Source organism: Hippocampus bargibanti, linkage group LG15 (genome assembly GCF_051943395.1).
Source record: "Hippocampus bargibanti isolate YZ-2025 linkage group LG15, ASM5194339v1, whole genome shotgun sequence".
Lineage (NCBI taxonomy): Eukaryota > Metazoa > Chordata > Actinopteri > Syngnathiformes > Syngnathidae > Hippocampus > Hippocampus bargibanti.
In genome coordinates, this window is record NC_142748.1 from 6,671,152 (window position 1) to 6,696,276 (window position 25,125).

Consider the following 25,125-nt stretch of genomic DNA (forward strand, 5'->3'; position numbering starts at 1 on the left):
CCATGTCGCATTTGGCCTCATCTTCCTCAGAGTGCACATGATGAAAAACAGACCTCGGCATCTTTTCACAAGCCTGTGACATAATTTTCCATCACCTTGGCAACCTGACTTCATCAGCCCCCAAAGGGCGTTGAAAGGGTCGGATTGTTTTTTTGCGATCCAGTGGAGGTTACTGAGGGGTCAGGGAGATTAACAGAGTAGAAGATCAATAAACGTAGTCATGAGATCTGAGATCTGACCCCCCCATCCATGTCGCTCTGGTATTCGCTGTCCTTTTTGGTAGTATCAAATTTCTCACACAGCGCTGCAGAAATGTACGAAAGGTCATCGTCGGCGGATGTTAAAGGTCTGTAAAGACTTGAGGAGGAACAATGTGTTGGTGGTAGTGAGGGGGTTTGGATTAGTCGCTCTCGGTTTTATCCCTCACAGATCGTAAAGCTGCCGCTTGGAGTCTGGTGACTTTGGTGTGACATCCCCTGAACACCCACCCTACTTCTCTCGAGACATGTATTGCACTCCTGTGCTAGTCATCTAAAAAACAACAACAAAAAATATATGAATAAAATTCCAAAATTACTCTCTGTCCAGCTGCCGTGACTTCATGGATGATATCATCCTTCGTTCCTGCGCCGGGTGAACAAACACATTTTTTGCCGTCCTGATCAAGCCATTCTCCCTCAACCGATTTATTTTTCAACATCTGGCCATGTCTTTTTCTTTAGAAGCGATTAATCTTGGTGGGATTGAACGCACGGAGGGGGTTTGGTCCTCTCAAGTCAATCCAAGCCATAAATCCGTTAGTGTCGCATGCTAGCTCCTAGGATGCTTGCTAACAACAAACAAAAAATGAATACATGCGTATAAATAGATAATAGTCGAACCCAGTGACCTTAATGTCCGAGTTTATAAAAAAATGGACGCCCATTCTTTAGCAACCGTATGGCCCAAGTCATTTAGTTTGTTGACGCAGTGGTCCTCCCAAAGTGCAAAGGCGAACCCCAGCTGTGGTAGTTTTCTCAGATCTCAGTCGGTTGCAGGGTGAAAGGGGGTGGTGGGTGACATCTGCACAGAACTCTTGAAAGAAAAATGTACATGTAATCTGATAAATAATAAAAAAAAAAGAATGACATATACAAATCTGACTGCGATTCTGTCAGGATTCTTCCACGATGGTTCTTAAGAGGAACCCATGCGCAGCAGATCTGGTATGTCGCCTAAATGAGGCCACCACAGTGGCCTTTTTTGTTCCTCCCCATCCATGGTCGGCATTCCTTTTTGTTTTGTCCGTTTTAATGACATTTTGTGGTCCTAATCAGGCCCCCCGGACCAAAAAAAAAAAAAAAAAAAAAAAAAAAAGAGTGAAAATGACAAGTTTGATCCCGTATTTGATCAATTTGATCCCGTATTGACATCAGTAGTGTACTCCTTTGACGCTGTCTGTCACCACAACTGTCTGATGCGAATCTGATTACTTCAGTAGGTAATCAGACAGAACAAAAGAAGTAGACTACTCCTTGTAGACTATAGTAGACTCCCTGAAACTAATCTGATTACAGAATTTATTATTACAGAACAGAAGAAGTAATCAGATTAGCTTCAGAGCAGAGTTCTGGCACCGCAACCTCTGTCCATTAGGGATGTATATATAAAACCAGAGTTACCAGCACAACTTTAATTCGCTGACGAAGCTCTTCAGACAAGGAGCGTAATGTCCGACACCGTCAAAGAAGTACAGAAGACGGCTGAAGAAACCTTTTCATCGATGGACCACTCCTGTATGACTGAGAGCATACACAGACGTGCCTCCAATGATGTGTGGCAAAAACAGCCTCCGGCCCTTTTTTTCATCAGGAATTTATTAAACTCAAAGAAGTGTGAAGGTTTTTAAAAAAGTGCTCCAATTTGGACAAAGTCACGTTGCACTTTTAGGAAAATCCAGTCCTGCTCCTGCTGGGAGCATCAAAATTGATGCCTTTGTTATTCCACAGCAGAGAAGGAAAAAAAACGCATCATCACTTAGCAGCATTATAATCTCCTTTCGCCGCCTAGCTAAAGCAATATTTTTTTTCCATCGTCGCTGTCATGAGACAGCAGCTCGGCGGAGAAGGTGAAGCAGGAGGAGACCACGCGGGAGGCACTCGGTTGCCTGGCACTCAGTCGCTGCTCAGGGGCAAACATGACGTGAACTCCCCTGACAGCTTCAGATGCTGCAGTGCAGGAGGAACCTGCAGAGGCGGAGATACTATTACAGGTGCAATGCCATGGCTGCTTTATCATCCCAGTACTGCGATGCCGGAATCATACATTTTATTGTATTAAAACATGTATATGGCAGGAATCTTCTAGCTTCAGCTTTTGTTAAAGCGCTATATTAACTAATACAGTATTTATGTATTGAATTGTATTTTGTACAACTGCCTCCACTTCAAGCTCACATAACTCCACCCATATAACTTAGGAATTAACTCTTTTTTTCTGATGAAAGAAGAGAGTCTAAGGTTTCTTACGCTAAATTGAATGCTTATGTAGTCCTAAAACTCAATATTCTGTGGGTCCTGGAGTTCAAGTGACAATAACAAACACTGGCACTGGAGTAGACACATTTTTGCTAATGTCTGGCAGTGAATGAGTTAAAAGCGTAAAAATAACAAACTGTTGCAGTTTTAAACTTTGAATGGCATTGGGTAGTGTGAGTTGAAAATAATAGCTATGTTCAAAAAAATGATCCGGAACAGAATTCGGCTCTCAAAACAGTCCTGGATAGAATTGAACAAAAAGTTTCTTCACACAAACAAATTAAAATAAAACAACCTGTAAAATCAACAAATGTTTGACAGTATGATAAAGCTAATATCTCCAAACGTCTGCAACAGGTGTGCACGCTGGAGGGAAAGCCCTCATCTGCCACCTGAACTGAATCATGACAATAACCGCTTGACACCTCTATAAATAGTGCTTTGAACACTTAGGTAGATCTTACGTTTTGGTGAATTCGTCATTATTCCATTGCTTAAAAGTGTTTCATAAATGTGACGACCATTCATATCCCCATCCGATTATGAATGAAGCCGTTGCTTGACCAACGTTTCACATAATTAGCGCCGTTTAAGCAGGCTTTTTGACCCGAACTATTTTGGGAATGAATTCTTGAAAATCCCTTTCGCATATGGTGGTAGGTACGATACATACATTACATCACCAACAAATTACGGTACTGTAGTGCAGTATGTATAGTAAAAAGAGCTCCATCCAGATGAGAATGAAGGCACCCGAGCAACTCATTTTTCCCCCCTGCTCTCCAAACAACATATCGGGATCACGTTTGCATCCCAGAAGTAGGTTGCCGCCTTTAATCTGCCCAGTAACACTCCTGCAACGTGGATAGATGAGTGCGTGTTGGTGATGTGCAAGCATGCATCAGCGTGTTATGTTTTGCAGTGAGTGGGCAGAGTGGGAGGAAGATGAGGAGGAGGAGGAGGAGGAGGAGTCGAAGGCCAGCGCTAAAAGCTTGAACAAAAGCTAAAGATAGCGCAGCGCTCACGGGCACTCTGCTCGCCTCTTGTCAAGGTTCGACAAACTGGACACGAGCACGTACTGACGGTCTCCACTCAGCCTGGTCCGAATTCTCAACTTATCTGTCAGCGGGGGTGGCAGTGACTGGGGGTGTTACTGTATCTGGAAACTCAAAGAGAAAGTGACATAGGTGACTGGGAAAAAAGCAGCAGTGGTCGGCGATTCCACAGTCGTAACTGATGGGAGGGGGGGACATCCCACAGATGGTTTTATCCATCACCTCATGCAGAAAAGTCCATTGTCGGCGCTCAAGATGAATCGCTGGCACTTTCAAAAGCCCTTGGGTGAAAATGGCTCGCATTGATTGAGATAGCTTCCTTCTGCCGTATATAAAAAAGAGCTTAAAAGGGGCCTTGAAGGCAACATGTGCACGCTCTTATTGTCATGCGCGTAGAGACCATCTGGGAAAGGCAACTGGAATGTACTGAGAGAGCCTAATAAACATCCCCTTGCTAATTTAGGGGCTGGATTTCTATGAAAGCGAAACTACAGTTCCGACCCGACAATGGCTTTAATGCTTTCCTTTCGACGGACGTTAATATGAATGCCATGGTAGAGAAACATCTCCATCCATCAACCGTTTGTGCTTGTGAAGCGAAGCATTCTTCCAGTGTTCTGTTGCTTATTAGTATGAGGGTCAAAGCGACTGAAATTTGAGCACTTGGTGAACCCTACCCCCCACATGTCAACCTCTGAGCTGATTTCCGGATGGACTCAGGTGGTCCTGGTCCAATTAGGTAGTGTAGATGCGGAATGAGAGGGTAAACTGTCAATAAATAAAGCGACTAAATCAATGCTTTGTCTTAACCTCAGACATATGGGACGCGGGATGCCAATTCATGATTGGTTTGTCTCCTTGCGCCTTGGAATTGCCTCCTGACGCGTCCCAGGTTTTTCTCTAATACCCCCTTATTGGTTGTTACAATTCTATTATAGTGACTACATGTGGCAATTATTGAATTCCGTTATTGATCAGTTTAACAATTTATTCATAACGTTACGTTCACAATGATGTGCAGCTACAATGGAAAAATGGCGCCCTCTAGTGGCTTGGTTCATAAGACCAGACGCGTGTTTGGCAATACATTTACGTAAATATAATCTGTAGCTCCGTTTGACCAAAACATCCCCATTTTCCCTGCAGGAATACTTAATTTAAACAAGCGATTTTCAGACGTCCGAAACAAATCCATACAATACATTTTAAAACTACACGAAAATATAATGACAAAGAAGAAACAACATTTAGGGAGCGTACCATCTACCTGTACATAGGCATAACTTAAACTATTTTTCGAGTAAAGGCTGTTTTGAAGGACATATATCAACAAAATGGAAAATGTTTAGATTTAAAGTTATATTTATTGTAGAAAGAAACCCCAATGTAAAATAATGCCCAACAAAACAAACGTTTGTTCTTTTTGAGCAAAACTTTCCCCCTTTCCTAAATTAAGAAAGTGACGTCATCCAGTCTCCAGCCACAAGAGTACAACGGTGACATCTAGAGGAGGAGGCGTTCATTACAAGTACGTCTTGTTAGCACTCGTGAGGTTGTTTATCACCAATCCTTCATTCGTTTGACTCGCTGCTTTTGCAATATGTTCGTTTTATGTGGTTATTTTAGAAAACTGCGCTTTTGGCGGAAGTAGTCGTCGGATGTGAAGCAAAAACTTGGAAGTAGGGCTTGTGTTCACCGGTGGGGCGTGTCTGCTTGGAACAGACATGATACCGGAAGTGTGACCAAGTCAACTTCAAAATTACACAAAATATATTATGTGCCTGCTTGATGAACTGCTAAACTTCGAACCTTGATACTCAAAAGAATATATTGTATTAATTGGTAATTTAGAGCACATTATTTTGCGGTTTAGCAAACGCTATTTAGACATAACTATTATTTTAACACTTTTACGTTGAGTTTTCAAACAGGAAATACTAAATGTGAATCCTTGGAACTTAACGCCGTCTCCGGTCCGCAGACGAGACAGTCCACTCACGACTCACGTGCGTCGGAATGAAATGAAGATGAGCTGGAACGATTGCAAAAGGTTCGCCGCTTCCCCGACGACTAAAGCCTAAACTTTTATTATTATTTTTTTTCCGTCATGAAAAAACACTACAGTCCCTCCAAGCAAACGGCGGGGGCGGCGACTCCAGACGTCTCGCCATCCGTGGCGACATCGGCTGTGATTCAGGGAGGCGAAGTGACCGTCCAGCAACTCAACGAGCTCCTGTCGAACGCCAGCGGCTTCTATTGTCTTCCGACGCAGCACTTCAACGAGGTTTTTCCTAGAATATACATTGGCAACGCGTGAGTGACACCTTTTTCTGTCTGTCTGTTTATTACCGTCGACCAGCGACCGCCTGTTGTCTGTTTGCTGCCACACCTTTGGACCACCTTAACTGAGAGTTATGCAACGTTGTCACGACAGCGCCAAGTAATTATACACACTAATCTATAACTAGTTAGATCCAGACGATACGTCAACCTGGACACCAAATTACCTCAAAGTGTAAGGTGAGGTCTATACATAACCAATGTACTCTCCCAACCAACCCAACAGTACCCAGTAAACAGATCCAGTTTGAGACCCAAGAAAGTTATACACATCATAGAACTACCCATTAAACTTAGACAACGCCTATATTTGACTTTTACGTTAACCTAGAGGGAAAAACTAAGCAGAAACGAGATCTGTACCAAGTCCCAACTGCAAAACTTAACGTTTCCATGAACCTGTATCAAAACCCAGACAATCCCAGAGGAAATGAACAGATCTACATTATGAGAAGCAAACATTAAATGGACCTGGAAAAATTCCCACTCCAAAATGAATCAAGGACAAGGAATATTGATTCATTCCTGTTTTCTATTCCTGCAACAGATCGAAGCAGGCATGCCTACATCAGCAGTGTTTCTTTTCTTTTGAAGCAGCAAAATGTTCACTGAGCGGAGGATTTTATTTATTATGAAATATGCCGCGTATACATCACTGTGCTGACAAGCTTTCTTTTTTTTAAATCACTGTGGTGATGAAAAAAAAATCTCTCCAGTGTATTGTTTCACTGCTTTACGTTCCTTTTTTCAGGGGGTGTTTACACTATTGTCTCCTTCCTCTGCAGGTTTGTGGCCCAGAATGCAATGAGGCTACAGAAGCTGGGTGTGACGCACGTGCTGAACATGGCGGAGGGCACCTCTTTCATGCACGTCAACACCAGCGCTGACTTTTACGCCGGCACGGGCATCGCCTACCACGGCATCAAGGCCAACGACACGGAGCAATTTGACCTCAGTGCCTTCTTCGAGGAGGGCGCCGTTTTTATCGACAAGGCCCTTGCGCACAACAACGGCAAAGGTGACACCCGATAACGCCCGCTTGCTTTATAATGTCTGCGAACATTTATTGAGTGGAATTGATGTGATGATTTGTGCTCCGAAAGACCAAAGTCAATCATCTGTGGCTAATTCTGACTCGCTCCAGAGTCCTGCTCCATATTCCACCATCAGATCTAGCAAAACGCGGCACCTGTTGCGCACGTTCACATCTGCTGCGTGAAATATTCGATCTTCAAATGTGCTGCTTCAGCGTTCCGTGAAACTGAGAACTGCTTCTTACTTGAAAATTCAGAGCCAAGACCCTGCATGTTTCTGCCGCGGTGTCACATTTTGCCACGCGCGACATTTCTCCACTCTTGTTCGCCAGTCAGCTCTCAAAGGTCAAAGGTTGAATGAATGAATCACCCAGATAAAAAAAAATAGAATTAAAATATCGTCCGGTGTACTGAGTACAAGGTGAACCCCCAATGAATGGCGTATTTTCAAACTTTTTCCATATATAAGGTGCACCAGATGATAAGGTGCACCTTCAATGAATGAAAAAGTTTTCCAAATATAATATATAAATCTATCTTTTTTCCCAAATATTACTGCACATATAAGGCGCACCTGTGTATAAGACGCACGGTCATCTTTTCAAGAAAATCAAGACTTAGGTGCGCCTTATATACGTGCAGGCCTTGCGTTCAACTCATCCCGTTGTCGTTTCCCACAGGGAAGATATACGTGCACTGCAGGGAAGGCTACAGCCGCTCGCCCACCATGGTGGTGGCTTACCTCATGCTGCGCCACAAAATGGACGCCCGTCAGGCGGTGGCCACCGTACGGCAAAAGAGGGAGATTGGCCCCAATGACGGGTTCCTGCGCCTGCTGTGCCAACTCAACGAGAAGCTAACTCGGGAGGGTAAGCTAAACGGTGAGGTGGGCAAACTAAAGACCAAATAGAAAAGTCAAGTCGCGTCATGCCTTTTGCTGATTTCCCTGCTGCTCTCCAGGACTTTTCGCAAACCAGCACCCATTTGTGGGGTATTCTGGAACATGCTTTTTATTATTTATTTTTTTCCATCAGTGTCGATCATTCCGTGCAAATTGCACAAAAATCACCATGACGACCTGCCGTAATCTCGCACCGATCAGCCATAGAAGCGAGCTAGCTACTGTAATCATTCCGACGCTCTTACGCACCCCCGAGATTGTCAAAGTTAAAAAAAACGACAGCACAATCATTCGGAAAGGTCTCACTGCCGCAAAATGTCGGAATCCTAAAATTCAAATAACGATGCAAAAAAAAAGATGCATTCCGTGAATTTACAGCCTTTTTTTCCCCCCCTTGACAAAATAAAAACACGGGCTAGCTAGCATGGCAGCTACCAGAATTCTCCGTTACGAAAGTGATGAAAGTCATTTTATCCACTGCCAGTTCGCACATCCCATAAAGCTGATTTTTTTTTTTCCGGGTCTGTTTTTAATTTGTGTGCAGTGAAACATTGCAATATATGTCAATACTCGCATCTTTTAGACAGTATATATCGAATGTAAGGGCACCTTGTCAGTTCATTAACACTGTGTCACCCATCAATCAACTCACTATTTATTCTCCCTTTGCTATATGAAAAAAATACATGCTTATGAATATATACATGTACTCTGCGTACTGTATATAGGTATTTACTGTATGTGTTGACATATATGAATGTATGAGCAATGTGTCTGTAACGTGTCGGTATATCGTCCCAGTGTGTCTTATATCTATTTATATCACTTTATATTCGTCTATGACAAAATATTCAATCTCCGCCGCCATTCCTTTACATGTGCGACGATATATTAATCTTGAAATATGGAACTGCATGTAAATCTTAGCACAATTGCGGCATCGGCCATCGCGAATTGTGCGGCATTGCAACACAGGTTGTGCGCCTGATGCCATAGCATCCATTTTGTTTGTCGCTTAGCAAAACAAGTCGATTTTTGGTAAAGTGACTGTGACGCCCCCCAACCCCCGACCCCCTCCTGATGTGGCAACTTCCCCAGAAGGTGCGTGAAAAGGGTTTTTAATGCACTTTTCAACGCTATACCGGCCATCCTCTAGGGGGCGGCCTTTCATCACACTCCAAAAAGCAGTTCGGTTCTGTGAGCATGGTTCTTGTTTGGTAGCTGTCCAACCAAATATATTCCAGAAGCAAAGACTTGACTTGACATAGACCGAACTAAACGCTGCCAGATACATTTCAGCAGCAGCATTTGCTGACGTCTAAACGTGTGGGGAGTTGCAAGGCATCCTCCCCCTGATTCTGGCTTGACCCGACACCCTCCTTCCTTCCTCCATCTTATTGTCCTTTGGCCAACATATCGCTAGCGTGCTGCGTGCTCAGTTGTGTTCGTCCAAAATGTTTGGCAACAATCCATCTCTGAGATCTTTGTCAAAAATGCGTCACCTCACCTCATCCCGACCCGAAGACCACACAAAACGTTCCACCGAAACAATATCACCAAACATCGCTACCCAAAAGCCTATTTACTCCTAGCTTCTTTGAGTCTTTGTGACTCAAAAATCCATCCATCCATCTTGTTCCTGATCACGCTCGATCACATTTGGCTGACATAAGCGCCAAAGACCGTCTCAACTGACTTCTAGGCGCAAAGCATGCATAGACCGCCAGGCCTTCTCATATTCACACCTCCAGACCTTTCACAGTCTCCAGCTCCTCTGAATTATTCCCGATTCATTTATATGCGGTTCAGAGAAGGTCAAATAAAGTTGACCTCAAGTTTAAAAGATATTTAAAACACTCATGTGTATCCCCCTTTGGTATAATTGTCATTTCACATTTGAGCGTGACAGTCGATCCAGGAAGCAACACTGCCACCTGCTGTCTGAACAATGTCAATTTCTTTTACCGTGCCGCATTTTAGTTCAGTCGTGACCCAGTGTCAAATTTAAAGCGTCGCTTCCCAACTTGTGTTGCTGAGCGACTCGGCTCTGTCGTTGAATGTCAAACGTATATCAGGATGTATACTACGTCATATGTAACATGCACTAAATGGTGAAATGCTGCATTCGGTGTCCAGGCTGGCCTCATATATTGGCCCGTAAAACCGTTTGGATAACTGCTTACTGGGGGAGAATGTAAGAGGATCTTCGGATCGTTTTTTTTTTCGGGTGGGGAAACGTGAACCCTACTTCATCTTCGCTGACAAACGATGACATTATCCGTGATTAGAATGGATTTTTTTGTTAGTCCGTTTGATTCCCAGATAACTTCCTGTGATGATCTTAATTTTATTTTTGGAATTCCAAATGTGAAATCTCCCGTGGTGTAATTTGGACATCTGCGCTTGAAGTCTCCTTTTTTGTTGGGGAGCCCCTCGTGGCCGAAAACCGATACTCTGCACATCCTGGAAAACTCATCTGGCGTGAACTTGTTCACCTTTTCCGCCTGCTACGTTTTTTTCCCCCACCTGAGAGCTTTTTTAAACAACTGCCGGAAAGGAGTAACAAAGTGGGACTTTGGGCCAGGTGGAGTGCGGACTAACCAGTGTGGATGGACACCATTATCGTTTGTTGTATTCAATGGATTTCGCACAAGAAAAGTCCGCCGCCTGACTCCTGCTTCATCCTGGTTTTGATGATGACGACGACCCAAACGACACAGCCCACCTGAAGCCTTAGTGTGTCGTTCCGTTTGTCTGTTTCACCTCATGGCGGGGGGGGAGAGCGAGGCTTTGTTGAAGTGCACTTGATTGTATTTTTCTTTTCTTAACCGGGATAACTTTGTTAAAAATAAACTACTGAATTATCATGTTGGCTGATGGCTGCTATTTTTGCTCGATGTGTCTGTCCGTCCAGCATTTTGGAGCCAGGAAATGACATCACACGTTGGCATCGGATAGTTGAAAGTACAGATGCGCCCCTACTTATGAACATTCGAGTTATGAACAATGGTACATATGAACATTTTTGGAGTATTCTCTCCAGTTGTACATGTACATATCTTTATTGAGCATATATTTTATTAAATGTTTAATTTTTCAGTAAAAACCAATACAAGCCTTACAATACTTATATAAATCTTAAACATACATATGTAAGACTTAAAAATACATTTCATACAAAATATAGCACTGAAGCTAGTTATGAACACATTCACCTCCTTATGAACATTTGAGTTACGAACCACATACAAACATTTTTTGTAGTATTCTCCAGTTGTACATGTACATATCTTTATGGAGCATATATTTTATTAAATATTTTTTTTCAGTACAAACCAATACTGGTTACTTACACATACTTATACAATCATTAAACATACTTGTATAAGCCTTTAACATGCATTCCATACAAAATATAGCACTGATGCAACTTATGAACAGATTCACCTTAAGAACGACTGTTCGGAACATTTCTCGTTCGTAAGTTGGGAAGCGTCTGAACTTGTGGTCTTTTAAAACTGGGTGCGAAGGGTGTTTTGGTCGAAAAGCCGACTTTTTTCCCCCCTGCAATGTGCACGTACGGGTAATTTCTCCAGAGCAGCTGCGTGGGCCAACCAGGAAACCTGATTTCAGATTCTCATTTCCATCAATTCTGCAGCTCATAAATTAAATCGAAATGATCTGTTCTAGTTTGATAATCTAAAGGCTGTCTCGCTTGTCTGAACAACCTTGCCCCGGAGGAGTTAAAAAAAAAATGCCAGGCCAGGGCAGGAAGCAAGAATGTATCCCAAGCGTGTTATATTCGTCCCCCGCCACCACTTTTCTTCTCAAAACGCCTCTCCAATCTCATCGGCGTGATGAGGTGACACGCATTCTAACGATGTGTTTGCTTTTGTGCATGGAAATGTTTACGCCCGAAGCCCAAATCAGAACTGACTGCATCCCGCAGTTCGCTTGAAGAAACGCGAGCCGTTGTCAATACGGATTTAGTTGTTTGGGTCGAATACCTCGAATGCCTTGAAACGTGTTTATTTTCGTGAGTCATGTGCACTCGTTTGCTCATATCCGCTAAGCTAACATCACCTGATGTCGGATGCTTGTTTATGGAGGAAATGATTCACGAGTGAGAAACAGGACATGTAATCAGTCACAGGTATTTTTTTTTGTGCCGTTTTCACCCGTCACTGCTTAGAATGTTGCTGGCAGCAAAGTTCCAGGGGCCACGTATCGTTGAGAGCGAGTGATGCTCCCAAGGCCGCCGTGGAAGCACATCTGTGATTCAGAAAATCCTTCAAATCCACTTCCAATCCTTTTCGCCCGTAGTGTCACTGTTGACGACAATCCGCGGAACACTGCTAATACAGCTATCAAATCACGACATGCCAGCTATCGTGATTGTGTGTTAATTTGAAAAACAAGCAGAAAAAAAACATACGTAGCTAGCGACCGCATTGTTTATTGATGTCAATATAGCATTTTGAAAGTTTTTTTTGGTGAAGTGCAGACATTAGTTTGGCACGTCGTCCAAAAAAGGCAGGCGTTGTTTTGGAAAAGTTTTTCAAACATACCTTTTTAGCCGCCTCGCTTAATTACTAAAGGCTGCGCGCGATCATCCTGTTGTGTGAACAGATGTTGCACCGGCAACACCTCTGACACGGAAACAATGAGAGTTACACAAAGCGTTTGAAATGTTCACAACGCGGCGCCAGACAGCTACACTTGTGACTCTGGGAGTCGGCTCAGGTCGGATACAAGCCACGGTTCGAATCGAGGGGAACCCGTGGGGGTGAGGGGGGTCTATTCTAGATGTCTGAATTGAAAAGTTGACGTATTTTGGCTATCGGGTGAAATTTCAGGATGAAACTGACTTGTTCATTTGACCTTTTTGAATACAAATATCCAACTATCTCGTGTTTCAGCGCTAAGTGTACTTCGCATTGCGCTCCAGCGAATACAGCAGGGCACCGGTCATGTCACGTGCTGGCTTCTGACCATAGTTTGGCGTCATACTCTGTCGAGAAGTGCAAAACGGGGGTGGGCTGAAGCTTCTCCGTGGGTGGCCTCGCCATTGACGGCGCACCTACAACCGCAGTAGAGGCGTTCTGCTTGTCATTATCCTTCGCCGGGTTCTAGATTATTCTCACATGCTGGTTTGCTTGACTTATTGATCTTGTAACACACACACACAAAAAGTTGAAAATAAGCACACATCGCATTGACGTTTGTCTGCTTGTACTTACATGCTCAATTAACATCTCTTACATACTCGCCTGGGAGATCTGCCATTTAGCGGGAGAACGTGAGACTCCATTGGCGTTCGTCAAACTGCCCTTAAATCGTTCGTTAATTGATAAAAATGCAGCTTGTTTTGATTTTGGAAGGGGGTTGTTTTATGGTAATAAACATGCTTCCTTTTCTACAACATAGCAATAGCCTGAAATCTCCCAAAATAACAACTTCAGGGATGAGGTGGTGGTATTGAAAACGTGACTCTAGAACCATGTGATCATGTACGATACTACACAACTTTGGATGAATAGTCCCCAGTTAGATACTTAACCGATTTACAATCAGACAATGTGCAAAAATGTGTACTCCAGTGCCAGGGTTTTTGTCATTTTCACTCAAATTGCAGGAGCCGCTGAATATTGAGTTTGAGGACTTCATAAAAATTCAATTCAGTGTAAGAAACCTGAGAATCTCTTCTTTCATTAGAAAAAAACGTTAATTCCTAAGTTATATGGGTCTGGAGTTATCTGAGCTTGAAATGGTGGCAGCTGTACAAAATACAACAATACATAGATGTTGACTTATATAGCGATTTAACAACAGCTGAAGCTGTAACAAAGCGCTAACATGGACAAAAGGCAAATGCTTACCCCCTCTTGGAAGGGAAAAACCTAGCCAGAGGTCTGACCAACACTTTATTGGCACCCTGCGTAAGAAAAAAAATACATGTGGGAATTGCAGTGAATGAGTTTAGTAGCAAGTAGCTTATCATGTAACATGATACGACGTTCACCGTCGTAGCCGCTGTTCCCGAAAGGGTTCAAGCAAGTCCCAAGTTACATTGACATTCAAGTCCAGTCACCGCTTTCCTTCTTTGAGGCCTTTCGGCTCACGAAAACAAGCGGAACATGTCAAGTCGCCAGAGTGGAAGTCTGAAATTTCAAGTCTCACAAATACGAGACCTGCCAAAGACCTTCGCTCATGGAAAATGAGTGTATGATTGCACTCAAGGCAAAAACCTAAAAAATACAATAAAATAGCATTCAGCAGCTAAAACCGAGCTCTCCCAAAGCGTCCCATCAATGTTTAGTTGACTCGTTCATAAGAACAGCACATGTCGGACAAGCAAGGGCCTCGGGGTTGTCTGGAAAAAAGTGCCATTTCTTGTCTGAGGTCCAGCCAGCCTTGCTCCCATAGGTCGACTTCCTACTTGGCAGCTTCAATGGAAGTCCTATCATATTTTGAAGATTATCCCAATAGTCTGTAGACAAACAATGACAATTTGGACATTTAATCCCCGCCTGGGGATAAATCGCCAGTTTACCTCTGCGGAAGACTCGTATAAGATCAGTCGTACGGGCATGTTTTTTTTTATGCTTACTGTTCCTCTGCTGCCCCGTAGCAGCCGCTTGAACTCTATCTGACCTTGCCGGCTGCCAGAGAACCCCCCCAAAAAAACAAAGGCGGCTGCCAGTAAATAAACAGTCAGCATTCGGAACCTAACATCTCTTGGTGGTTAAACGGGGTCCGTTGAAAGACGGGAAGATACGCAATATATGTCAAATTCAAACCTTTTACCGCTGGAAAAAAGTAGCTTGCGAATACGCGACGTTTAGCACGAGCTGCTTGGGAACAGGGTGCCATATGTCGGTACTTGAACTTGAGGGTTTGCTGTCACAACCGATCAGCGCATGTCGGCGTCAAGTGCAGTTTGCGCCAAGGGGCTCGTGTGAGAACATGACAGCCCATTTACATCCGGCGGCGTGCTTCACATATCTCCAAAGTGTGGCGCGACCGCCGTTTGCCGGTACTCGTTGCGGTCGTGCGTGCTGATTGCAGCCACATGTTGGCGCAACAACAACGCTAATGCCGCAACGGGTTGTAGCTTGATTGACAACCAGCTAGAACCGCATTCCAACGTTGACCACGCGATGTCAAACTGCGACTCGGGTCAAGGCGGGTCGATTCAAACAAGTTGCAGGAACTCGGCACCTCGTAAAAAAAATAGTGCCGGAACCAGACGTGTTTTTGCGATGCAACTGAAAAGAAGTTGCGCTTTTAGCAGAGGCGTTTCAGTTCAGCCTGTCATTGGTTAAGTCGTGATTCAGGTGCCGTTGTAAGTCTTGATACTTTTTGCTGTACCTAGTTTAGTTTTGGATGGACGATCAAACGACGCTATTACATCAGCAACAAGCATCGTTTTTGATCCCCTCAATTTGTATCACAAACAGTAAGCGCCGCAAGCAACTTTCAACGCTTTAATTTACGGACCCTAAAGCAACCTTGCTGTCAATTTAATAAAAGTTGCAATCTGCCATCAGCTGGAACGCTCTGAGGCTTTTTTCCATTGTAGCGAACATCTGACTGTTATTTTCCTGCAACTATTTTTCAAAACAAAACCAAATGCGCAAAAGGAGCTCCGTTGGGACCCCGTGAAGAAAACCATAAAGCTGTGAAATGGAGATTGTGACTGACGTCTGTCGCGAGATGCTAATCAGAGGTACTCCGTCGTCGCTTGGCACGACTTCACACAAACGTGACGCGGTATCTCGTCGCTGTTTGGACACATGGGAAGCATCTAGTCGTGCTATTGTGTTCATCAAATAACATGACTGATTTTTAGATAGCCTCCTTAAAAATGTTATATTTGGCAGATTCTAACATTTATTTTCATCCCGACTTGCAAGCAAAGAATGCAAGTAAGTATAAAACAGAATTGCACACTGCTGTTTTCACCATAGTACAATAATGTGGTCTCTTGAAAAACTGCTAGCGTAATGCTAACAGACAACGTAAAACACCTTTGATTGGCTAGGTTTGTTATTCATTTATTAACCCGTTTATCTGTTTGTTGCCATCCATTCAATAGAAAAATAGCCTTGTATGTACCGAAACAGGCCCAGAAGTAACTTGTTACTCTACTATTAATGTACTTTTTGTGACATTTTTTGATTTGTTTACAATACTACTTTGCATTAGACATTATCCTTGCTCCTTCTTCCTCTAGGGGGCAGTGTTTCCTCAGTCACCAAACGCCTGTCAGTCTCTTTATCCAACGTCCTGTTCACCTTGTTTTGCATAGGGAACAGAAGTGAACCTGTGCAGGCTCACTTTAGCTGGCAATGTCATTTCTATCCTTGATTTTTATGTGTGACAAATCAAAGAACGGCAGAAGCGCGGAGAATTACAAAAGACGGGACAAAAGGGGGGGTGACGGCGTCAAAATGTCAATGTCAAAATGTCATGATATTCAAACAGAGATCTTGATTTGGAATCTTTCCTTTTCTTTTGTCAGCGCTCGTCCAAGCGACAGCCAAGAAGGCTCTCCGTCAACAATGTCTTAATTTGAAACAGATCGGGCGGGCTTTGCATTGAGTACCCGGGTTTTCAGCGGGGACTCAATCAAACCTCTTCAAACCACCACGTAATTACAGAAACTATTCATACTTAAACCAAACCGCAATATAACTACACACAAGTGTGCTGCGTGCATCATCCAGGGGGATGTTCACAATGGCTATTAATCTACTAACAAACGGAGCAAATTCCTGATTAAATGTGCGCAGATCGCTACAGACGTTTTCCTGTCATGTTTGGCTGTCACTGGTTTTGCTTTGACCGGCCAATCATATGACAGGAAAATGCTCACTAGGGGAAAATGAATTTAAAATCACACTGGTATTGCCACTGGAAATGAGGTCATCCAGCACTACTGATGGAGAATTTTACAGACCCCTACAGTTCCAACAGTACATCATCATGTGTCAAAGACCCAAAGAAGAGCAGCTGTGCCAGTTTTTTGCCGGACTTGTGAGCCGATGACGCAATAATGTGGTCCACCGAAAGGAAAAAAAACCTGCAACATCAACTCCGGGGACCCTCCCCCCTTTCCTCGACGTCGCCGCCTAATTGGCAGCCTCCCGCCAGAAGCTTTAAAAGGCACAAGCGCGACTCTCAGCCCTTCACAAGAATCTCATCCCCCCACCTCATACAACCACCACCACCACCTCCTCCTACCCCCCCTCTTGCCCTACTTCGCCGTCGTCCTCCCGGCTGCAGCATGCACGCCGCTCCCCTGCTGCTCCTCAGCCTCCTGCTGCTCCGCGGATGCTGCTGCGCCTCCGGAGCCGCCGCCAAGGCTTGGAGGCAGGTGTCCAATGACGGCACGGAGTTCGTTGTGGACTACACACACAGCCACAACAGCACCATGAATAATAATAACAACAACAACAACAACAGGGCTAAAAGCGGCGGAAGAACAACCAACTCCGTCTCCTACAGTAAGTCTTTTTTTTTATCTCATGCTTAAAAATATGATATTGTGAGACCATCTTTTCTAGCACTTACTGAAAACGACTAATTTTGGTCGTCATAATTGACTTATTTTGCATCAAAAAGTAACCATCAAATTCTTACTTGCTTCATTTTTTTCGTGTTGTCACATTACTTATATACTACAATAATACATACCTTTGCGAATTACATAATGTATACACGAAATCTGGATTATGTGCAAAGCCGGAAGGATTCAGTCAGTCGAACATTTGCGTTGTTGTTTTAGCAATGGGGATCAAACACATCAAATTAATTTGGCTTGTCATTAATGTGCCTTTTTTTTTACAAACAAGGTGTGATTGCGCAGTATGCTTATTTGACCAGCTTGATTGACAGCAAAGCCCGCAGGCGAGAGCAAAAAAAGACCAACAAACCTCGCAAATGTTTTCTTTGAAAAGATTATCGCCAGTGATTGATGCTTTTCACACTCGGAAGTCCAATTTTAAATCTTATAATAAAATAATACATTTCATTTTAAGCGCCTTTCAAAGTTAAGGAGACTTTACAGTGAGACAAGCATAGGTTCTATAATAAATAAAATACAATCACAAATAGAATACAATAAAATACAATTAGAAATAGAAACAAGAGAGAGAGCTACACAGAAAATGCAATTTTAAATAGGTGAGTTTGAAATATCACATTCTAAGACTGCCTTGAAAAATCGTAAACTCATTGCAGTGCAATCGAACATCATTTTCTGTTTTACCTGACCCCCTTCCGCCCCCTTAAAATGGTTCCTTGCACTCGAATTAGCTGCATCACGTCATGATTTTTTCTTTTTAGGCATGTCAAAATTTTAAATCTTTGTTAATTAAAACGCTTGATCTTTGCTCTCTTTTTAATTTCAATTTGGCATGGGGTTCAAATTTACAACCCCCCCTTCAACTCCCCCATTTGTTCATCAGTTTATTGCCCGTCTCGCTTGACGCTATTAGTCAAGCTTCGCTTAGGGACGCGAGCCTCTAATTGCAGGAACATGTCGGCCCTAATCGAAAACATCGGCCTTCTTTTGGCTGAGACCGTCCGTGAGGGGCCGTTGGCAATTGCTTATTTATATATTTATTTAGTTTTTTAAACGCAACGTTGCCTTTGAGAATGATTCCCACCTGTGGGCCTGGGAAGGAAAACGAAGCTTCAAACTGAACGCCAAGGGCAGATTTGAGGTCTTCTCTCTCTCGCTTGTGTGTTTTCCAAATACTTCATTGCTAGTTTAAAGTTTCCACTTGAGTGGAGGACAAAAGAAAATTCAGTCAGCTTTTCGAACGATTTATTGCGTATGCCAGTTTTGTGTCAGCCTAAAATGCTCCCTAAAATGCTCCGTCTAATATGAAAAAGAAACACATTGTTTTGTTGTTGCGCGAAGCATAAACAGCGATGGCAGCTTTTGTTTTGTCATTTCACAATATTTGCAAAGCTACGGGATCCCTTTTTTGATAAGTGCCGTAACGTGACAGGATTTGAAACCGAAAATCTTAGCGCTCTCAAAACAAAAACCAAACCTGTCATCGGTCATCAATGGCGAAACCGCAAAAATCCCCCCCCCCCCCCCCACCCAACTCTCAGATGCCGCCATGTGAGCTCACTGTGCTATCGAGCTTATTCCAATAATACAAACCAATGGCTGTAGTTTGAAGAACAAAGTGGAGCAGATTCCAGCGGGCTCTTAACCCTGTCAGGACAGCAGTTACAGTGGGAATCTTTGGTTACACGATGCTTTCTTTATGGCATCAGGCGGGTGCTAAGCAACCATTTGCGATTGGTTGATAAATCTTAGCTTACAAGTTGAGCCAAACTTGAGGTGATCGTGTGAGGTGTACTATAGGAAAAAAACAACAACATTGGGATCAGGTTTTCTCTGGGTGAATAAAACGGAAGTCGCTTCCCATGAATGCTTTTGTTGGTCCCTTTTTGTGAAGCGAGCCCAAAGGAAAGCAGATCCCTTGCCCGTTTTTTTGTTTGGCCCTTTTAACACAGCACCAAAAGAAAGAAATAACACTGCATAATGGATCTCGCTTTATTTAGTGCCGTAAAGCAGATGGCCGTTGAGCCTCCAGTTAGCACGTTAGGCCAGCGCGGACGTGTGTGCCAGGCTTCCCTTGTAGCTCGGCGCTCCTTTAAAGCGTTCACCGAGCGCTTAGCTCGGTGATTGTTGGAGAGAACCGTGAAGCGAAACGGCCGCTAACAAGAAGACCAAACACGGTGTATTAAAAGACAAAATGTGCTATTTTGATGGAACCTCATTCTAATTCTCCCTTTTCTGGCCTCAGTGATTACGTGCATACTGTACTTGGAATTAAATCATTTCATTCACTGAGAATTCCAAAGGCTGCCCGTGAACGATGCAAAATCCACCCTTTGAAATACCTTTAATCCTAAACTAGTTCAAGATGGAGCCACAGGGGGGAAAACAACCTTGTTAGTACAGTACACACATTCAATCTAATTCACTCCAATGGTTGTAATCGCAAAGTACAGTACATTCAAACTTGGCATAGGAATTTCACAACATGGGTTTAAACCCTTAATGTGAACTGGCAAACACAATTAGTACTTAATTCAGTAAAGAGTGCCTGGAAGAAGTATCACCTACACAACTTGTACCGTATTTTTTATCATGATTAGTATTAGTAAAAAAATAAAATAAAGATGTATGGTTTGGTAAGTTTTCGGTTAGCGCAACGTATTGGCCTCAAGCTACTCCGACAACCTCAAACAACATAACATAAGAATGCAGTGACATAGTATTTGTACTTAGTTACTTCCTACGTCTAAAAATCCATGTGTGTTGATCCCCATTTCAAACGGCTGCTGAGTCATTGACCATCAGGTTAGCCAGCGACGAAGCCGTTAAACAGCCATAATCTTGCAGTGTTTGTCTTGTCATGGAGCGTAACTGCAATATCAACCCCCGTTGCTTCCCAGGTGCTTCGGAGCTGAGCTGCAGGGAACTGCGTTCCACCCGCTACATCACAGACGGATCCTGTCGTAGCGCCAAGCCTGTGAAGGAGCTTGTGTGCTCGGGCCAGTGTTTGCCCTCGCATCTCATGCCCAACTCCATCGGCCGTGGGAAGTGGTGGAGAAACAGCGGCGGCGCCTCGGACTACCGTTGCATCCCGGCTCACTCGCGGACTCGTCGGGTGCAGCTGTACTGTCCCAATGGCAACACTCGGACTTATAAAATCCGCGTGGTCACCTCCTGTAACTGCAAGCGCTTCCGGCCGCACCACAACCAATCCGAATTGAAGGAAGTCCCGCGGTTACCCCGCAACAAGAAGCACGGCCGTCCGTCCCAGGAACGGAACAAGAACAAGACGCCATTGACAGACAACTCGTATTAAATCTCCTGAGTGTATTGACAACAAGCAAACAACCCGAATGATCCCTCTCTCTCTCGCTCTGTCTTAGAGAGGCCATGCACGAGCAATTTCACTCCAGGATGACTTCGCAAGCTGGGCTGACTTTGTGTTTTTTAGCCAATCTCAGTTTTCTTTTCCGCATGACAAACCCGAAATGACCGGGTTCGCTACGAGGAGACATCGCAGCGGGGCCTCGTCCTGATATAAACGCATGTCAAGCGTAGCAAACATCCTCCCCGCCGGGCCCTCCAAGCCATCTGTACAAACAACACATCGCTTGCTTCCCTTGGCGCATTTGAGGCAGACAAGGTGCACTCAAGAGGTCCTCATCCATCTGCTTCTGCCTAGATGGGACACTGGCAGCTCAAGAGGGTTAGGGGGCTCCGACGGAACGATGGTGACAGCTTCGAAAAGAGGCCCATCTCTTTCCGCCTTTCAGGACCTTCCCCCCCCCAAGGGCCTCAATAGCCTCGTGGCGCTCTCGGCTGATGACATGATGACATGGAGTTACGAGTCAAGTGAGCCTTTGACAAGGACCTGATATAAGAGTGACCCTCCTCCTGCCGGTCTGTAAATACAACCACACCGCAGAGACGCTTGGCCTTTTTCTTGTGGATGAGGTTGGCGTTTCTCCCACCCCAAACGCTCCTTTTATTCCCTGCCAATTTGAAAGCATCCCGACGATGTTTGCAACTCATGTTTTGACTTTTTCAACCGAAGAGCATTTTATCACAGACTGTACAGACCATACCTGACTGTTGCCCTCGTCATGCTAAGAGGGCAGCTAAGGATCAGGTGTGAGCCGGTGAAGAGGCCAATTACCACAAACAAGGAATGAACTGCATATTTATTTTTTATTTTGAATTATTTATGCAACCCTTTTTTGTAGTATATGATAACCATCATTATTGTCATATAGTATGATAGCGCAATGAAATACTGTGCAGTATATAAATAAAGTCAATCCAGATATATTTGAAAAGTGTTTTGTTTGTTGTTTTATTCAAATGTCCTGCGTTGAATGTGTCATTGACCCTGACCTTGGAAAGTCATGGTAAATACAGAGGCTTCCTCATTGTACGGACGTCCGCTTCTGAGATTTTGCAGTCAGGATGGGCGTGCATTCATCAAATTTGCAGAGCGGTGTTCACACAGTAGCACCCAGACTTCTGAATCCCCAAACATACTTGACCGTATCTTAGTGATAGATCACCGTGAATGCGAAATTTGCAGTCAGGATTTCTAGACCTTTAAATAAACAAGGTGCTAGCTCAAAACAAAACTCAACGGTGGAAACCACATATCTGTCTTCCTGCCATTCTCTGGGAGCATAGTCGGTTTCACGTTTCACGACATCATCCCGAGCGGGTGGTCATTATGTCATTCCCAAGCCTTGTTTTCCCGGAGAGACATGCCTATGCGTTTGCTCGCTCTGCTAAAGCGAAGAGACTCTCCACCAAGAAACGGTGACGCCGACAAAGCATCTGTCACGCGTTAACGTGCTCGCAACAATGCGAACTCGCAATGACCCTTCATCCCGACCGACCGCGGCGCAGGAGACGTCAAGCGCGATCTACTCCCCACCGGTGGATCACATCCACTGCGTTCTCTCTAAGTGTCATCAGAGATGCTCGCAACTCCAGGTGCACATGTCCCACAGGCCCGCTGCCGGTATGAAAACCGGCTCCTCGTATTGCCACAAACGCTCTCGGCCTTGAGAAAATATTTATAGATCTGACACACTGACCACAATAAATGCTCGTAGGCTTCCTCCATCCTGATATGGGAACGTAAGTGAACGGAGCAAGAGGAATTTAGTCCGTCCTGATTCTGTCGGCGTGTCTTCAATCATCCTTCCGTTGTACCACTTCCTCGTTGCAACTCCAGACCAAAAATGCAGAATGTTCCCATAGCTTGTTGCTTATATGACCTGGTGGTGGGGACGTTTTTGTGGGATACATGCTTCACAAAAAGTTTGGGATATTTGGATTATTTACAGTACGTCCATTAATTTGCCTTTCTGTGACTCTTCTGGTCTTTTGCATGGATTCATTCATGGATCTAACACCTGTGAAATTTCCGACATGTTGTCGATTGAAACTGTTTTTGTGCAGGTCACTTTCTTGATTTCTTGACAAAATCTTCCCATTTATCTTGTTTCTCATCTCCAGCGACGGCGTTTTTGCACGCTGCTAAGAAATTGACCCCACCCTGATATGTAAAGAGTAGCACTATCATACTTGGACAATAATACTTTGAAGTGATTGGAGCCTCTGTAGCTTTTTTCGGGGAGGCGTATCATCCACGGGGAGGGATATTGTCCAAAATCATCCTTTGCCAGAGGTATTCATCTCATAAAAAGCACAGACGTCACTAATACAAGCGACATCCACATGAAACTGGATCGATCATAAAACGTTCACAAAACAATTCCTGCGGCCTGCAAAAAAGCTTAACCTAATAAAAGTCGGTAATGTGTTAAGTTTCTGCATCGACAGCTTGTGCAACCAACAGCTGTCCAGGAGGCTTTGCGGAGATGAAAAACATTTTACTGGAACAGCAAACATACCGGCCTTCGGCTGCAATTACGCCACGTCAAGATGATTCCGCTCCCGCCAGCCCCGCCCGTAGTAGTTTTCAATCAAGATTTTCCCAAGACTGCGAACGACTGCTTTAATCAAACACGTGTGTTCAGCATGATCGGACCAAACTGTTGACTTTGAAAATTCAACATTCTATTTTAATCTCATGTTTCAGATATTTTCATTTGCATTTACAGGGATTTAAAAGTACAGTGAAGAAGATTGTGTGAGATGGCCGTCACTCATCCAGCAGATGATCTTCATGGGTTAAAAGGGCTTCAGCTTCACTATGTAAACCTCAGTCTTTCCGCCTGAGTCCAAATTAACCAAACGCTGCAAGGACAACAAGAGTTGAGGAAGCGGCTGTCAACAGGAGACATCTTAGTCTGAATTTCTACAGGAATTTTCTCGTCGTTACTCATCATCCTGTTGAAAACGCACCTTTTTTCAAGTGAAATATGTTCCGCGTAGGATTAGAGAAGCGCCGTTTGTTTTCATAGTCGACGTGTTTGACCTCGGTAAAGCGGCTTTGCTTGAAGCATTGGCGGGACATGTTTGCTTGCGGGAAAGCGGGGCTAAGCTTCACGAGTAGCGACATACGTTTACATAATGTCACTCGACAGTTAGTCTACCGGTGAGTGAGGGGAAGTTGACTCGGAAGAGTTCAATCCAGGTCTAAAGTCCCTAAAGACGACTCCTAATTTACTTCTTGAGATTGTCGCCGGAAATCTAGTCAATAGATTTGCTGGCCTTGCTATCAAGTGGGCACTGTTAGTCACTATCTAGCAAAATCTGTGAATCAATGACTGAAAATTTCCAGGTCCTGATTGTCCCACTGCTCTCTCTTCTGAAAATATCTTCCCAATGGCAGTACATTCCTGAGACCCTCGAGGAAAGATAAGTTGCGGTACAACAGTTCAAAGGAGCAATGAAGAATTTCTCAGCAGTCCGACTGAAATATTCTCAAATATGTGAGCTTTCACTCAACTTTGTTATTCATGACAATTCACGAACTCAACACTTGTCCTTTTGTTCCTTTAGGGCTACCGTACCGTACCTTGTTTCTGGAGACTGTGGTAAGTCCAAGCACTACTTTTATGACTCTTGTTCATAGCATGCCCCTAAATTATAGTTACTGCTTGTGATTCTGTGATAATTATTAGAAAAAGCGTAGTCGATATTGATATTTATACTGAAAGCTCAGCTATTGAGACAAGAGAGTACAGTAAAGTCTCGTTATATTGATATTCAAGGGAGTCCGAAAAAATATCGATATAACCGGGACTATCGATATATCCGACCCTGTTTGCATGTAATTTTCTCCGTGCGTGCATAGAAATAGTATCGATATAACCGGGACTATCGATATATCCGATATTGATATAACGAGACTTTACTGTATTTCAGTGGAGTTGAATTTTTGCCTTAAGCTGATGAGTAAAAAAAAACCCCAAGTAGCTATGCTTTCATTAAAAAAAACATACATAATAAACTGAGTGATAGAGAATAGACAGAATAGAAATCATCATATTTCAAAGTTTGCTATCTATTTGCGATCTGTTATCTAGCTACATAGCTGGCTATCTATTTGCTATCCATTTGCTAGCTAGCGATGTAGCTGGCTATTTATTAGCTATATGGCTATCTAGCTAGTTACCTAACTGTCTAGCTGAATATCTATTAGCTATCTGTGTTGGCGCATGTGGTTGCCGCTTAGTATGCTTAGCAGACACCTTGTATTTTTTGTTTTTAGATTTTTTTTTCTTCTTAAAAA

At 43.7% G+C, this 25,125-nt stretch overlaps 2 protein-coding genes across 12 annotated transcripts in view; both read left to right on the plus strand.

The window, feature by feature from the left end:
• The window catches only part of dusp3a (dual specificity phosphatase 3a), a 98,918-nt gene that overhangs the window by 4,490 nt on the left and 69,303 nt on the right, over positions 1 to 25,125 (plus strand). For 7 of the 11 annotated variants that reach the window (XR_016117416.1, XR_016117417.1, XR_016117414.1 and 4 more), the window contains exons 2-6: positions 5,696 to 5,884; positions 6,697 to 6,929; positions 7,626 to 7,826; positions 24,223 to 24,322; positions 24,393 to 24,427. Coding sequence is in view for 3 of the 11 variants with exons in the window: in XM_089015172.1 (XP_088871298.1) it covers positions 5,593 to 5,621; positions 5,696 to 5,884; positions 6,697 to 6,929; positions 7,626 to 7,855 (681 nt within the window). In the remaining 8 variants the exon portion in view is untranslated. Of the gene's footprint in view, positions 1 to 5,534; positions 5,885 to 6,696; positions 6,930 to 7,625; positions 10,714 to 24,222; positions 24,323 to 24,392; positions 24,428 to 25,125 lie in introns of those variants that run through there. The other 4 variants (XR_016117421.1, XM_089015172.1, XM_089015171.1 and 1 more) reach the window with 4 other exon arrangements.
• On the plus strand, positions 16,774 to 21,259 carry sost (sclerostin). Its single transcript, XM_089015166.1, has 2 exons — positions 16,774 to 17,355; positions 20,336 to 21,259. Exons 1-2 carry the CDS (start codon positions 16,905 to 16,907, stop codon positions 20,749 to 20,751), a joined length of 867 nt encoding a protein of 288 aa, XP_088871292.1. The 5' UTR covers positions 16,774 to 16,904; the 3' UTR covers positions 20,752 to 21,259.

Excerpts from the sequence above, each read along its gene's own strand:
- sost (XM_089015166.1), top strand. The coding sequence starts at position 16,905 with ATGTGGTCCACCGAAAGGAAAAAAAACCTGCAACATCAACTCCGGGGA. Across the intron at positions 17,356-20,335 it reads AACCAACTCCGTCTCCTACA|GTGCTTCGGAGCTGAGCTGC; the intron begins GTAAGTCTTTTT and ends GTTGCTTCCCAG.